Source organism: Cnephaeus nilssonii (assembly GCF_951640355.1).
Source record: "Cnephaeus nilssonii genome assembly, chromosome: 2".
Classification (NCBI taxonomy): domain Eukaryota; kingdom Metazoa; phylum Chordata; class Mammalia; order Chiroptera; family Vespertilionidae; genus Cnephaeus; species Cnephaeus nilssonii.
In genome coordinates, this window is record NC_137073.1 from 110,492,257 (window position 1) to 110,507,449 (window position 15,193).

At 44.6% G+C, this 15,193-nt stretch overlaps 1 protein-coding gene across 1 annotated transcript in view; it reads left to right on the forward strand.

Annotated features, from left to right (window-relative positions):
• The first annotated feature begins 1,006 nt into the window (after positions 1 to 1,006).
• Positions 1,007 to 15,193, forward strand: part of AGXT2 (alanine--glyoxylate aminotransferase 2) — a 31,226-nt gene continuing 17,039 nt past the window's right edge. The window contains exons 1-7 of the mRNA XM_079780207.1: positions 1,007 to 1,122; positions 4,734 to 4,822; positions 6,096 to 6,277; positions 7,839 to 7,962; positions 9,271 to 9,365; positions 11,569 to 11,662; positions 12,473 to 12,566. Coding sequence (XP_079636333.1) covers positions 1,035 to 1,122; positions 4,734 to 4,822; positions 6,096 to 6,277; positions 7,839 to 7,962; positions 9,271 to 9,365; positions 11,569 to 11,662; positions 12,473 to 12,566 — 766 coding nt within the window. The 5' untranslated portion in view covers positions 1,007 to 1,034. The remainder of the gene's footprint in view (positions 1,123 to 4,733; positions 4,823 to 6,095; positions 6,278 to 7,838; positions 7,963 to 9,270; positions 9,366 to 11,568; positions 11,663 to 12,472; positions 12,567 to 15,193) is intronic.

Sequence of the window (15,193 nt, forward strand, 5' to 3'; positions counted from 1 at the left end):
ATATCCAAAAGATTACCAGTGCTTACCAATATTACTAAAATGAAGTAATTTGAAAAAAAAATGCATTTACCACAAACAATACACATTTTACAAGAATACATACCAACAAAAAGATATATATTAAGCACATCAAATACCTGCCTATGAAGACTGGGGAAGGGGGAGGCAAGAGTGACAAATGGGAATTTAAGAAATTAAAATGGCCGAAACCGGTTTGGCTCAGTGGATAGAGCGTCGGTCTGCGGACTGGGGGGTCCCAGGTTCGATTCCGGTCAAGGGCATGTACATTGGTTGCGGGCACATCCCCGGTGGGGGGTGTGCAGGAGGCAGCTGGTCAATGTTTCTCTCTCATCGATGTTTCTGGCTCTCTGTCCCTCTCCCTTCCTCTCTGTGAAAAATCAATAAAATATATTTTAAAAAAAAAGAAAAATAAATTAAAATGTATTAAAAATAAAGCACCCTAACTTCTCAGCTCTCATCTTCTTGCCTCATACAGACACCTACGGGGATGCCCTGCTGCCCACGGCCTTCCCTAGCCCATTGGTGCCCCTCTCCTTCCTCTTGGAGTGTCCCCTGGCCCATTAATCCCTGTCCTCTTCCTCTACAGCCCCCCCCCAAACCAATACCTATTTCCTTACCCATTCACTTCATGCATATTCTCCTTAACTCTCTCTTATTCACACCCTCCTTCTCAACCTCTGACCCTAACCCCAACCCATTACCACCCTCCCTCAGCAAGAAGCACACCCCATGAGACCCTGACGAAGCACAAAACTAGTCCAGAACTCCTTCCCTTTGCCTGCCTGCCTTCTCTCTCTCCTCTCTCCCCTTCCTTTCCCCCACTCCTTTTATCCTTCCCTGTCCCTAGGCACTGCTGCCGCCCTCAAACCTCTGGGCTTGTCAGTAACCACTCCAGGACTCCTCTCCCAAGCTCCTCCCCTGCCCTCCTGATCTCAAAGTCCAGCCGGTGGGTGAGCAGGTGGAACCCTTCCTCCGACCTGCTTCCGTGGGAATTGGCTTCCTCACCAGGAGAGATGACTCCAGCCTGGAGACATTTGCTAAGAACTTTGCGCCTGGAGACTTCCTCACCCAGGACCCCCAAGACATGCCCTTCCCTGAGCCGTGAGTGGAACCCAGGGGGACGTGGGTCAGCAGAGGGTGAGGGAGAGGGAAGGACAGAGCTCTGGAGCCTGTGCCTGGAATTCTGAAATGTTAGCCCTGGATGGGGTCTTAGAGACGGGGCGCCAACACAGCGGTTTTCGCCCTGTTGGATCCAAAGCCCCCTCCCTTTTCCAGTATTTTCCAATGAAATTGATGGATAACAAAACCTGGCTATACACACTTTCAAAAATAAAAGCATGATACCCTAGCTGTAATGTAAAAAGGAAAGGAATGCAACATAAAGTATTAACTGCAATATATAGGTGCTCAAAGACAACCCCTTTAAAAGACATAGGGCATCCTCACAAATTTCCACCATCCCCTTAATTAGCAACACAGAGAATGAGACTCAGAAAAGTGCAGTCATTAGCCCAGGGACACACAAAAAACTGGGACTCGGACCTGAATTCCCCTCTCCTGCTCAGATTCTTCTCTTCCCAGCAGGAACAGAAAATGGAAGGGGACCTGAGGTAGCCAGCCATTGTGGCTTCGTGTATTATGTCCTCCTATGTGTTTGTGAATTTTCACATCTCTTGTTCCACTAGAACACCACCACGCCCCCAACAATTTCCCTCATGCAAACATGAGCATCAGTAGCTATCGGCACATTTATGTGCCACAGTGGGACCTGGCCTCACAAGCTCTAATCGGGCATAGGAACCCCTTTCCGTTCCCTATTACGATCAATTTTATCTTCATTTTCTCCTCATCTCTCCTTGTTCTCTATCCTTTCTTCCTCCGCTATTTGCTTCTCATTCCACCCCAGAAACTTAATACGCCTGATCTTTTATATTATCATCTCCTTTCATCTTCAACCAGACTTGTAGGTGAGTACCATTATCCAATTTCACTGATGAAGAGAAAGAAGAATAAAGAATGATTAAGAAATTTGGTCAAAGGCAGAAACATAACAGTGACAACATGGGATTCAAAGCCAGCTCTGTCTGACTCCAAAGTTAGAGTGATTCCACCGGACCCTTTCTTACCCACCCTTCTTCCAATCCTGTTTGGATTTCTCTTTTCCTTTAGCCATGGGTCTTTTGCCAGAACATCAATTAACCCCAACATTTTCTAAGAATGAGCTAGAATAATACCCAGAGTTTTATGCTTGATAAGGAGGACACTCTGCTGAAAATACCAGTTGCTGACAAAGCAAGAGGAAAAGCCCTCTCTGTGACCCCCTCCTCTGTCCTCCCCTTACCCCTGCTGGTTGTGGAGCTGGGCTGGGTAGCAGCAGGTGTCTTAGAAATGGCAGGTGAGGCTTGTTGCCTGGAGGTCCTGATCAGCTCATTGGGAACTCCTTAACGGAGCTCCACTGCAGAGAAGCAACCTTGCAAACCCACAACATGTAGACATGACTGTCATACTCTTTACCTGGCCTTTTAAAATCCTTCAGAGTTTGGCCCTGGCCAGGTGGTTCATTTGGTTAGAGTGTTGTCCCAATATGCCAAGGTTTTGGGTTTGATGCCCGGTCAAGACATATACTAGAATAAACCAAATAAACCAATGAATGCATAAGTAGAACAACAAATATCTCTATCTCCCTTCCTCTCTCTCTCTCTCTCTCTAAAATTTAAAAAATTAATAAATAAAATCATTTGGAGTTTGATGTCTTCTTTCTTACCTACTGTATCTAGATGTATTCCTGCTTGTGTTAGTTCATTCAAACACACTCATTGAACACACTCTTCTTAAGAATTTGCTGTGTACAAAATATACACCCACTTGATGTATCTAGACTTGAGATGTTATCTAGACTTATTTCACTTATTGACTAATCATTTTTCCCATTTGCTTACTATCTGTCTTCCTTCCTTCCTTCTTTCCTTCCTTTCTAAGAACAGGATTTTATATATTGCATTTGGAGCCCTCATCCCACCATTGTATTCCTATCAGTTGAATGAATGAATGGATGAATCTGCTTTGACTGTTTAAAACTCAGGCTTTCCTTTATCAAATCTTTCTTTTCAATTCTCTTCTTTCAGCCTAATTTAGTAATTCCTATAACCATGAAGTCAAAAGTGCTTTGATCTTTCTCAATGGGCAACTCCAACTTTGCAGGTAGGAAAATGAGACTGAAGGCGTGAAGGAAATTTGAATTCTTAGAAACACTCAGAATTGTTCTTTCATCTCAGAAAAGTAACTAATGTAGAGAGACACAATGAAAACCTTTTTAAAGGTGAAATTCTCAGAAAACTTAAACTATTTTTATGACTAGCCAAAAGCCACTTGCTTTTAAAGTAAGAGCAAATTAATGACATTTGTGATTCTTTAGAGCAAAAAAGTAAATGAGAGCTCTTTGAAAGAAAACATATTCAATGCTGTTACATTTCATCTTCCTTTAAAAATGCAATTGCTCATTGTGTTTCTCAGGACTGTGACCTCATAGCCACACAAAATACCAACACTTCATCTGTGGATTGAACAAGAGACCTCATTGCCTCAGCATTCCCCAATTATCTTGATACTGACCTTGAATCTTCAATTAGCAGCATTCTTTTCCAAGAGTACTCATAAAGTCTCTAGATGTCTCTTCCAGCTCTTATCTCCTCTGGTCCATTATTTCATCAAAATCTGTGTTGGGCCCGGCTGGCATTGCTCAGTGGTTGAGCGTTGACCTATGAATCAGGAGGTCATGGTTCGATTCCGGTCAAGGGCACGTGCCCAGGTTGTGGGCTCAATCCCCAGTAGGGTTTTGTTTTGTTTGTTTTTTTAAATCTGTGCTGGAGGGGAGGGTGAAAGTGGCCAGTGAGTGAGGGGAAAAGTACAGGGCTGGGAGTCAGCGATGTGGAGTTTCATTCTTGTGCTGCAGCGAACTAGCTCGGTTACCTTCAACCAATTAATTCACCACTATAGGCTGGTTTAATCATCTATGAAATGAGCATTTTAATCAAAAGATAAAGTCGAAGGTCCCTTCTAGCTCCAAATATTTCACGATTCCTCTGGCTCAGCTTATCTTTGCTTTTTTCATGGTCTTGTGTTGCTATGGTCTTTGTGTTGTGTTTGGAGGAAGGTTTTGTTTTTCTGACCTATTTGCACATAGTATTTATTAACATAGTACATTGCCCAGCATCTCTCTGTCTTTATTCCCAATAAGAAAAGTCAATAACCATTCATTCCTTGATTATTGACACTGGGGTGGGTCCTGGGATTCAGGCACTGAACAACCCAACACTTAGAAAGTACCTCTGTTAACAAAGGGGACATATTCCAGCAACACACAGCACTGCAAGAAGTTTGGTCAACTGAAGAGAGAAATGTTGATGACATGGGGGTAGGGGAGGAGCTTTCCAAGCTTGTGAAGACCCTGTTGGGAGAAACCATGACTTCCCCCAATATCTCCCACACCTTCCCTGACTCCATTTGAGAGAAACTATCTTTTCTTTCTCCAGAAAATTCATTATTGAGATGCCTCAGTTTTTAAATCCCATCTAAAGACTGATTTAAATGATTTTTTAAACTAAGAAATAAAATATCCTAAGGACCTTGATTCAGGTAACGAGCTATAGGAGATTTATACAAATGGGCCTGTGTGCTGGTTAGTTGAGGATCCTAACTCACTTCGCTTTTAGTAGGTGCTTTCTGGAGATCTGTAACCAAGCTCGGTCTTCATACGAAACCCAGAATGCCTCCATGTGACTTCACACCCGAGAGGTACCAGGTAAGAGCTCGAGCTTTAGGGAAACCCAAAAGAGGTGGTTCTTCTTGAGAAGGCTAAGTTGACTGTTTTCTCAACAAGGACCCACAGTCCAGCCGGTGTGGCTCAGTGGTTGAGCATGGACCTATGAACCAGGAGGTTGCCAGTTTGATTCCCGGTCAGGGCACATGCCCAGGTTGTGGGATCGATCCCCAGTGTGGGGTGTGCAGGAGGCAGCTGATCAATGATTCTCTCTCCTCATTGATGTTCCTATCTCTCTCTCCTTTTCCCTTCCTTTCTGAAATCAATAAAAATACTTTTTAAAAAAAGGACCCATAAATGGCATTGCCGTCCCACCCAGATCATCTCTCCTTTAAACCACTGGGAGCGTCTGAACCTCCTGGCTCTATTCAACGCCATGGTATGAATGGCTGTGCATGTTTGTGAGAGAAAGACAGAGACAGAGACAGAGACAGAGACAGAGACAGAGGTGGAAGGCAGAGAGAGACAGAGTGCATCCATAATGATATATCACAGGGACAGAGATATAAATACGTACATAAGTACATATATCACAAAATGGTTTGGCACATTAACTTTAAAAAATCTTGTTCTGATTTTGATTGTCTCATATGGCAATGCATGATCTGGCCTTCCTGAGTTCTCCACCAAAAAATATAAAGTTATCATTTTGCTCCCAAGTTAATAAACCTCTCCCCCCCCTTTTCTTTTCTTCTCTCTTTTCCAATCCTCTTCTCTCCCCTCCCCTCCCTTCTCTCTCTCTTTCCCCAAACTTTTTATTCTACATAATATTCATAGGTTAGAAACTGCATAAATAATAGACAGTCAGGAGGGACCCACAAGAAGAGAAGCAGAGGAGACAGGTTTGTTAATTATGAGCATGCACATCACCAGCACTTCATTTCTTTATTTTAAAAAAATATATATGGCAAAATTTAAAAATCTTAAACCCAACGTATTGCTTCAGATATTTACTTCCTAAGTCTTTTTCCCCCCGCAGCTAAAATCAATTCAAAGCCAAGGCTTTCCACTGAGAGGTAGAAATGCCCTGTCCCCTTCTTCACGTTTGATCTAAAAATGGGTCCAAGGGCCACCTTCCTGACTTCCCTTACTTGCAAAGAAGGGCCTTGATGTCCTGCGAGGAGGGGAGGGGGGCGCGGGCAGATTCCCACTGGGGTCAGGGGCGAGGCAAGGCACTGCTGCGGTGGCTGCTGTGGGAAGAGCTGTGGGGAGAGGAAGAGGAAGACTTTTCCTACTGAGCGCTGTCTGTCCACAGTCCATGCCCTACAGCCGCGTCCTGGAGGTCTACAAGGAGCATCTCTCCCCCGAGCTGGTGTACTTCCCGGACCCTCTGCTGCTCCACCAGGGCCACATGCAGTGGCTCTTCGATCACGAGGGAAACAGATACCTGGACTTCTTCTCTGGGATCGTCACTGTCAGTGTCGGCCACTGCCACCCGTGAGTAGCCTTAGAAGTCTGGGTTTCCACTCCAGGAGAATATATGGAGAACAGGCGAATGGCCACGTTAGTGATGCAGGGCCCTGATTAAAAATTCTCTCTCCTGAGGCCCATCCCAGTTTATGGCTGACATGCTCCCTGCTGTTTCCTGGGTAACAAAAAAATCTGAACACTGCACTTTTTTCTTGACCATGCAAGCTTTAGTCATCCTCATGGCCCGGGCCATGGGGAGGGTACCGTGTGATTGGACTGCTGTGCGTGTGTGGCTGCGGGGGGGAGTCTACTCACTAGTAACTGCTTCCCGAGAGAAGAAGTGCACTTGGAGAGGCAGAAAGACGAGTAAGGGAGGCAGTTCTCATGGCATACGTGTGCAGGGGAGGGAATGAGAGATGAGAGAGCAGTTTCCGCCTAAGGACCTTCATCAGCTACTCTGAGCCATGGACAAGGAAAGGAAGGACGACAGGAGAAGGGTGTGACATGGCTGGAAATTTACATTAAGAATATATGGGCCCATTAATCATGAGGTTCTCTGCTACCTTAGTCATGAGCTCAACTAACACCATCTCCTAGGAGTCTCCTCCGCCCACACCTAGAAGGCCACCGTACCCTCCCAGCAGGACTACCAGTACCAGTTCCCCTCCCCTACCCCCTCCTCCCCTGCCTTCCATTCTACCTGCACGTGGCTCTCAGATTTATTTTGTTGAGCAATGCTTTGGCCAAGTGTCTCTTCTGTCTGAGAGTTTATTGGTGCTCCACACTTTTCTAAAGGGGGTTCCATGGAACACTGACCAAGAGATCTTTGGAGGAAATAAGCTCGGGAAACACTTTAAATTATATCTCCCTCCTGGGGAGAAATTGTGCACATGAGACTGTTAAAGGTACTGAAAAGTCCTGCAGTCAAGGAATCTGTTTGATCTTGCATTTCTCAAAACTGGTTAACTACTAATTGATTTTCGGGGTGGGACAGTTATTAATAACAGATTGGTGTGTAACAAAATTCAGCCATTGCTGTTCTTTAAATCAAGATCAAACATCTGCATCTGGCTTTTCCAGGCATTCCAAGCCAAGTCCTACCTGTCTATCTACCCTTAGTTCCTACTGCCCGTCAACATGACCCTTCTTTTATAGAATGTGGTTTCATAGTTACAAAACGTTCAACTTTCACCACTACTAAGACCCAGATATCGGAATCTTCTTTGAAGGAAAGGAATACTGATCTTGTATGCATGTGCTTGACGGATCTGTAGTTCTTGAAAAAAATAAAAAGGGAGACACCCAGGCTTGCATCTAGAGTCTCTAGCTTCCAAACCATTGAAAGTGTAATTCATAAGAACGCCTCGTTGGAAGAGACTGTAAGTCCAAACTCCCTCCTATGCTACGAATTTCTTTTTTAAAAGATTACCATTTAGGCTCCTTCATTACCTTTTGAGGCCACATTGCCAGTCACCTCTGGTGGTTCGAGTTCTTTCTCACGTGTGGATGGAATGTTTGCGCTCAGTGGCCAGCGTGTGAGGGACCCACCAGCCTGCAGCGTGGGTAACTCTGCTCCCGGTTTACCCAGGAAGGTGAACGCCGCGGCGCAGAAGCAGCTGGGCCGCCTGTGGCACACCAGCGCCCTCTTCTTCCACCCACCGATCCATGAGTACGCAGAGCAGCTCTCGGCGCTTCTCCCCGAACCTCTAAAGGTATGATGCTCCCAGCTCCCAGGGAGGGGAGCCTGGGGATCCCAGAGGAGCTGCCCTGGGCCGCAGGGGTATGGGCAGGGAATTTGGTGTGTGCCTTGCCCCATAGTGAGCTGATAGCTGTATCTGGAAGCAATCGAGAAGAAAGGAGTTGACGAATCGCTGGTGAAACCAGCCAGGGTTCACTCCTCAGCTCCAGCTTCTGGTCGCTTCCTCATCCCTTAGCAGGAGTCTCTCCTCCTCCCCCCACTCTCTCCTTTACGTTCCCCAGGAGGTTTTCATCTCTTTGATTCATAGCCCCTCTGCAAAGTCATTTGCATTTTTTTTTCTTTTACAGAGAGTGGAGCCATTTTTAAATAAAAAAATATACACTGAGTGGCCAGATTATTATGATCTCTGAACGCATAATAGTCTGGCCACCATTCGGTTTATTTATTCTAAGATGCACTTAGATAATTTTACTAAATGAGATTCTTCTGTATCTGAAATGATTGGATTTTTTAACTGAATTGAGATGTTAAAATGTTGACTAAGATTTGCAATTAAGGATTCAATGAGTTAATACATATGTCGTACCTAGGACAGTGCCTGTGTTAACTATTATTATTTCACTCTATTACCCGGATACTCTATTTACTCTAGTATCTGGAAGACATGAAAGTTGGAATAATTGTAACCAAAGTTCAGCCCAGTCATGTTTATGGGAGAGCAGAAGCCAGGAAGACAACCAGGGCATAGCACACGCCTACATGCTCCCAGTCCCCAAGCCAGGAGGACGCATACCCTTCCGTTCGCTCCTTTCTTTTGGCCAAGATGAACTGCATTTTTGTTCATTTGCTTGTTTTTTTCAACATTCACACACAGCTCAGGCTTCGATACCCTTCGGGCTACAGGATCAGGGTGCCTCCTAGTCCCAAGCCCTCAGATCAGGTTAGGGTTCGGGTTCAGGTTCGGGTTAGTTAGGTTCAGAAATCAAGAGACCTGGTGCTCGGATCCACTCAGCCACTAACCACTGTGTATCACTCAGCACGTCTCCCCATCTTAGCATTTTGCAGAGCGTCAAACAAAGCCAATGAAAGTCCAAAACGTTTCACAACTGGGACAATCCCAGAGCCAGTTTTGCATCTCTAGCACTTAGCAGCTGCTCACTGAAAAGCTGTGGAATGAATACAGTAGTCAAATGACAGAACTGCTAGTCTGAAGGAAACTCTCAATAATCTGGGCTGGGACACAGTCTTCAGCAATTTTGAATTAATGGATAACAAGAAAATAAACTGAAGTGTGAGGCCACGTGTCTTTCTTTTCCTGCAGGTCATTTTCTTGATGAACAGTGGCTCAGAAGCCAACGACCTAGCCATGCTGATGGCCAGAGCACACTCAAAGAACACAGACATCATTTCGTTCAGGTAACCACACCTCGGAATATCCAACTTGAATGGCATTGACTTACCCCAACACTAAATGTCTAGCTGTAAAATATAGCATGGAGGGGTATGTTTCTAATTTTAGGCTTTAAGGCAAGATCAGTCAAATGAATTTTATGACTGGATAACCCCATCCAAATTGGCCTGATCCAAAGTAGGGGTCCCTGACTGCGTAACCAACAGTGTGAAGTCTAGTGATGTCACAGATCTCCTGTGGAAGTGAAGGTCACATCTCAGCTCTTTTTACTTGGAAGATGTACTTTGATGACGACATATGCCAAGTGGAGAATTACTGGTCTCCACTCATAGAAACTCATGACTCTACCATAGGACCAGGGCCCACTTAATCTCTGCTTATGTTAATGAGCCAGTCGGGCATTCATAGTGCCAGCTGCACCAGGTTTCCATGTTTTCTTCTTTTTCAGTTCATACTTGTGTTCCTTTGGGTGACTTTTGAGAATTGGTCATTTAATAGGTTAATTATTAACCCTTGATGGCTAAATTACTAGCGTTAAAAATAATAGAACACTAAGAATTTTGCTTACAGTTTACTCCCTTGGGTAATTTTATATAGCACATTTAAACACTATTATAGTAAGGTTTATGCAAAAGACAGGAGTGAGATATAGCGAAAGTTGATGGAATGAAGAAATAGTCCCATTCTTTCCACTGTATGGCCATAATTTCTATCTAGATCTTAAGGAAGATTTCATTTCAGCACAATTTTATTACCAAAGCACACCCAATAGTACAGATTCCATATAAAAAGCACATGCAGGGATAGCAGGCATGAGAAAACATTTGCTATCAAAGAAATATGACTATAAAGAGTTGTGATGGATATTTTACCTAAAGGAACATTCCAGAAGATGTATGTCCAGGCAAGTATTAACCTATTCAAAGCAGTAATGGTGCCACTAGAGTTCATCACATGTTTGTGTCTCCTCTTTCAAGATAGACGACCATCTATTTGCATAGGATTGGTCTTCATTCAGAGTCCTAAATATGCATTTTGAGTGATTTTGATTTGGGAAATTGCCCAAACTCATTTGAAGCCAAATTGATGACTAGGATGATTTATACTGAATAGGATTGTTTCAGGTTCAAGAAGAAGCAACACCTGTGTTTCTTCTATGGCAAATCAGGTAGCTTTTAAGGCACTTAAAAAGGAGTCCCCCACAGTGTTGAGCAATAGCTGCATCACAGGAAGAAACATTTGGCTTCTCAAGGTGACGATTTCAAAGACAAATACTCATTGAACATATGGGGTGAGGCAAAAGTAGGTTTACAGTTGTAGTATGCGAAACATAATTTATTCTTATACTAGAGGCCCAGTGCCACCGGTGGGGTCCCTCAGCCTGGCCTGCATTTTCTCACAATCCGGGACCCCTCGGGGGATGTCGGACTGCCAGTTTCAGCCCAGTCCCCGCAGGCCAGGCTGAGGGACCCCACTGGTGCATGAATCCGTGCACCAGGCCTCTAGTGTGCATATAAGATCTTTGGTTAATCTCTTCCTGCCCTCCCCCCACCCCTCTTCCCTCTGAGATTCATCAGTCTGTTCCATGTTTCCATGCCTGTGCATTGAGCGTCTGCCCCCTGGTGGTCAGTGTGTGTCACAGCTACCAGTCGAATGGTCGATGGTCACTTAGGCTTTTATATATATACTAGAGCCTGATGTATGAAATTCGTGCAAGGGGCTCAGCCTCGGCTTTGTCTGGAATGTTGTCCAGATGGTCCATCAGCTGTTCGGTCTAATTAGCATATTAGCTCTTTATTATATAGGATAGATTATTTATTAATTATTGTATTATTTTCCATACGAACAACTGTAAACCTATTTTTGCTCCACCTGTATAATTTTTGTCTTGTTGCTAGAAGAGGAGTCTCGCTACTTTAGAGTAACAGAGTAAGGCAGGTGGTAAGGTCAGAGTTTTTGGCTAGATGGTCTCCAAAATTTCTCCTACCATTTCAAACCTATGACACCAGCAGGAAAGATAAATACGTTAGTTTGCCTGACATAGGCTTAGAAGATTTCTTAGAAACTACTGGAGTTGCATGAAATGGTGTTCCATTGCATCTCCATGGCCTTCCGAGGTTTCCTCTGTTGTCCTACTCCGTGCTTCACAGGTCAGAGGTCAAAGAATAATGAACTTAACTCTGTCCTCTGACTGTTTTTTCTCTGCAGAGGAGCCTACCACGGATGCAGTCCTTACACACTTGGCTTGTCAAACGTAGGGCAATTCAAGATGACACTCCCCAGTGGGGTGGGCTGCCAATCAGTGAGTTTTGAGACTTTTTGTCTTATTTCTCTAAAGCAGGCGTCCTCAAACTTTTTAAACAGGGGGCCAGTTCACTGTCCCTCAGACCGTTGGAGGGCCGGACTATAGTTTAAAAAAAAAACTATGAACAAATTCCTATGCACACTGCACATATCTTATTTTGAAGTAAAAAAACGAAACGGCAAAAACACCCACATCTGGCCCGCGGGCCATAGTTTGAGGACGCCTGCTCTAAAGGCTGCTGGGTATGTGGAACAATTGATCAGATTTTCCAGGTACTAGCCTTAGAAACCAATGTAAAGCCCATCATTCACCAGGGGCTCAGTTTAACTTAATTGTCTGAAGACCATTGTCGGGAAGTGTTCCTTAGAAAGGCCTTCCAAGTCTGAAGAATAATGAATAATAGGATTTGTAAAACAAGTTTTGCTCTTAAGTAAAACCAGGTAAATTTCAATAAATGCATTGAAATTAGATCTCAAAGCTTTAAATGCATAAAATGTCTATAAAGTCACCCCGTCCCCACCCTTTCAGCATCAGACACCTAATTATTCTTATTCTTTCCGATGCCCTCACCCACCAAACCCTTGAGCAAGTTGTTTCCAGGCTGACGTTGAAACCCGTTTCCTTTGTAGAGTGCCCACATAACTTTTTCTAAGAAAACAATTATCTCTGCAGAGCAGAAAATTAGGTTTTCATCCTAAGTGGGAGAGGAATCTTGAAACCCTCTTGCCTTGATTGGTACCATGTGATCCCCCAAATTGGCTGTCTTCCGCTCATGTTTTGCCAAACTTCTTCTTTTGTCATTTGCAGACAATGTGCCCAGATGTTTTCCGTGGTCCTTGGGGAGGAAGCCACTGTCGAGATTCTCCAGTGCAAACAATTAGGAAATGCAGCTGTGCACCAGGTCCCACTGGGCAGGGCGGGCGGTACCTGGTGGAAGATCAGGAGCGATAAGTCGCTTGGAGACAGGCTGATACATTTCTGGGGAAAAGTGGGGAAGGAAACCAAACTAGAAAGCAACCCCTCATTGAATCACTTCTCATGCCTCCTGCCACTGTCCTATCTGGCTGTTAGGAAAAGCACCTCCTGCTCCCACAGCCAAGCTAAACCCAGACTGTCACCTGGCAGTTATTTAAAGAAGCTCTATTAACTCTGTTAGCAATAGCTCTGCTACTGATCTTAAAAGAGAATACGGTTGGTGGGATCATTTACCCATTTCCAAAGGGAGGAGGAGAGAGGAAAAAGAATACTTTTAGAAATCTCAAAACTCCAGTCAAGAAGCTCCCCAGGGACTCAGAATGCCAGCCAAAATGAGAGCATCTGTCAACACGTAAGGCCATTCTTGAAAGCTGCTGACATCTCTCGCAAACGTTTTGAAGGCCTTCTCACTAGGAAAGCTTCTATTTACCAAACGCATTGTTTTTTGCATTCTTTACATGAGGGAGGAGGCATGGGCATGGCATCTGTTCTTTGCTAATCACCAAGTCCCATCTCCTGTCACCATAGTTCAGAACCATTTCAGTAGCTGCTCCTCAGTAGTGCTGAAGGGAAGAACTAGATGTTCCAGCTGAATGAGCTTGAATAGAATAGTAAGCATCACTATGTTGAGAGGGAGAGTGCAAATGGAAGTCTTTAAAAGCAGCTTTGAAAGGAAGAACAGTCACAGGCATCTTAAAATTCAGATGGGATAAGGCAGATGGAGATAGAAAGATGAAAGAATGAGCATTGGGTCCAGATGTCATGGGTACAGAACTTAAAACCATAGGAATTTTCCAGCTGTCATTCAAACTCTGTACAGATGAAGAAACCGAAGTCCACACCTAGGAAGCAGGACAGCTAGGACTTGAACCCAAGTCCCTGACTCCAAAGCCAGTGCTCCCAACCTCTGAGCACCCTGGCTCACACTCATATCCCAGCAGGATAAAGCCAGGCTTTAAAATAACTCCTGTCCTGCTGGCTGAGATTGAAGAGACACATGAAGTCAGGAGACCTGGATCCCACTCCCTGCCTGACCATGGTGCAGCTACGAGAGAAAGCCCCATCATTTGCTTAAGCTTTCTCATTTGTAAGATGGAGATAAGAATACCTGCCTCCCTGACCTTTAATCCCAGGACTTCATGAGATCAAGGCAAGAGAATTTTTGTAGAGGAAGGCAGACAGTAGCAAGGCCAAGTACAATCAGACCTGTATATCTTATCTATATGGCATCAAGAACCAAATGCACTTGGGTGCACCTCACAGATCTCCATATGACTGCAAAACCACCAGCAGAGAGCCTAGCAGACAGAAGCACTCAGAGATGGTCATTTCCTCCCCTCCCTACCCTGTGTTCCCTCTATCTCCATTCTCTCTGCCTCCTCCCTCTTTGAGGTCTTTTCCTCAGACGTAGGCCCACTAGATAGAAAATACCAGAACGTCTCTAGTGGTGATCTCTCTATTGGCAACTGGAGGCTAATTGTTAGTGACAGACATTCATTCCTGCTTCCCTGAATTTGTTGTCTTTAACATTCTGAAGTCAGCTGTTTTCCTAACTCATGTTTTCAAGAGACAAGGCTGACACCATATCTTTAAATGGAATTGCGATGCAAAGAGAGACTTTAGCCTCTGCTAGTGCTTTTAGGGCCTGAGAAGTTGGTGTTTGCTGTAAAGAGGTTTATTCAAATACTAGAGGCCCGATGCACGAATTCATGCACCAGTGAGGTCCCTCGGCCTGGCTTGGGGAATCAGGCTGAAACCGGCTCTCCAGCATCCCCCAAGGGGTCCCAGATTATGAGAGGGTGCAGGCCAGGCCGAGGGACCCCACTGGTGTACGATCAGGCTGGGGAGGGACCGCAGGAAGGCTCAGGATGTGTCCGGTCCGTCTCACTCAGTCCCAATCAGCAGGACCCTAGCAGAAGCTAACCTACCAGTCAGAGCATCTGCTCTCTGGTGGTCAGTGCACATCCTAGCAAGTGGTTGAGTGGCCTTAGCATATCATTAGCATATTAATATTTGATTGGTTGAACGGACAACTGGACGACTGGACACTTAGCATATTAGGCTTTTATTATATAGGATGTTTACAAAAACATTCCAACTTTCTGCAAAGTACTTTGGGCAGAAAGTTCCCGTTGTCAGACTCCTCTTAGGGTTCACTCAGATGCCAATCTTGATAGAAGACTTTTCACCTCAGAATTATGCCATCACTCCCCACCTTGACCTACGCAGTGGTCCATTTTGTGAGTTTAATATACTGGTAGGTGGTCATGTGGTAGATTTCATTATCCTCCTTCACCCCCTCCTGGGGAACTTTTATTTCCAAGTGTTCCTTCCAGGTCCTGAATTTCAGATGTAACCTGTGATGAAATTCACCGGTCAATACCCACTGATCCCCACAGTGTCCTCAACCTGTTACTGTTCATGTCACTCTTCTTCACCTTTTGCAAGACAAGTTCTCTTTTTCTTCATTTTTTTTTCTTTCTCGGCTCCCCATTCTGCTTAACTCTTTCTACATCATCAGCTAAAAACAGAACCCTTCCTTCTCCACGCTGT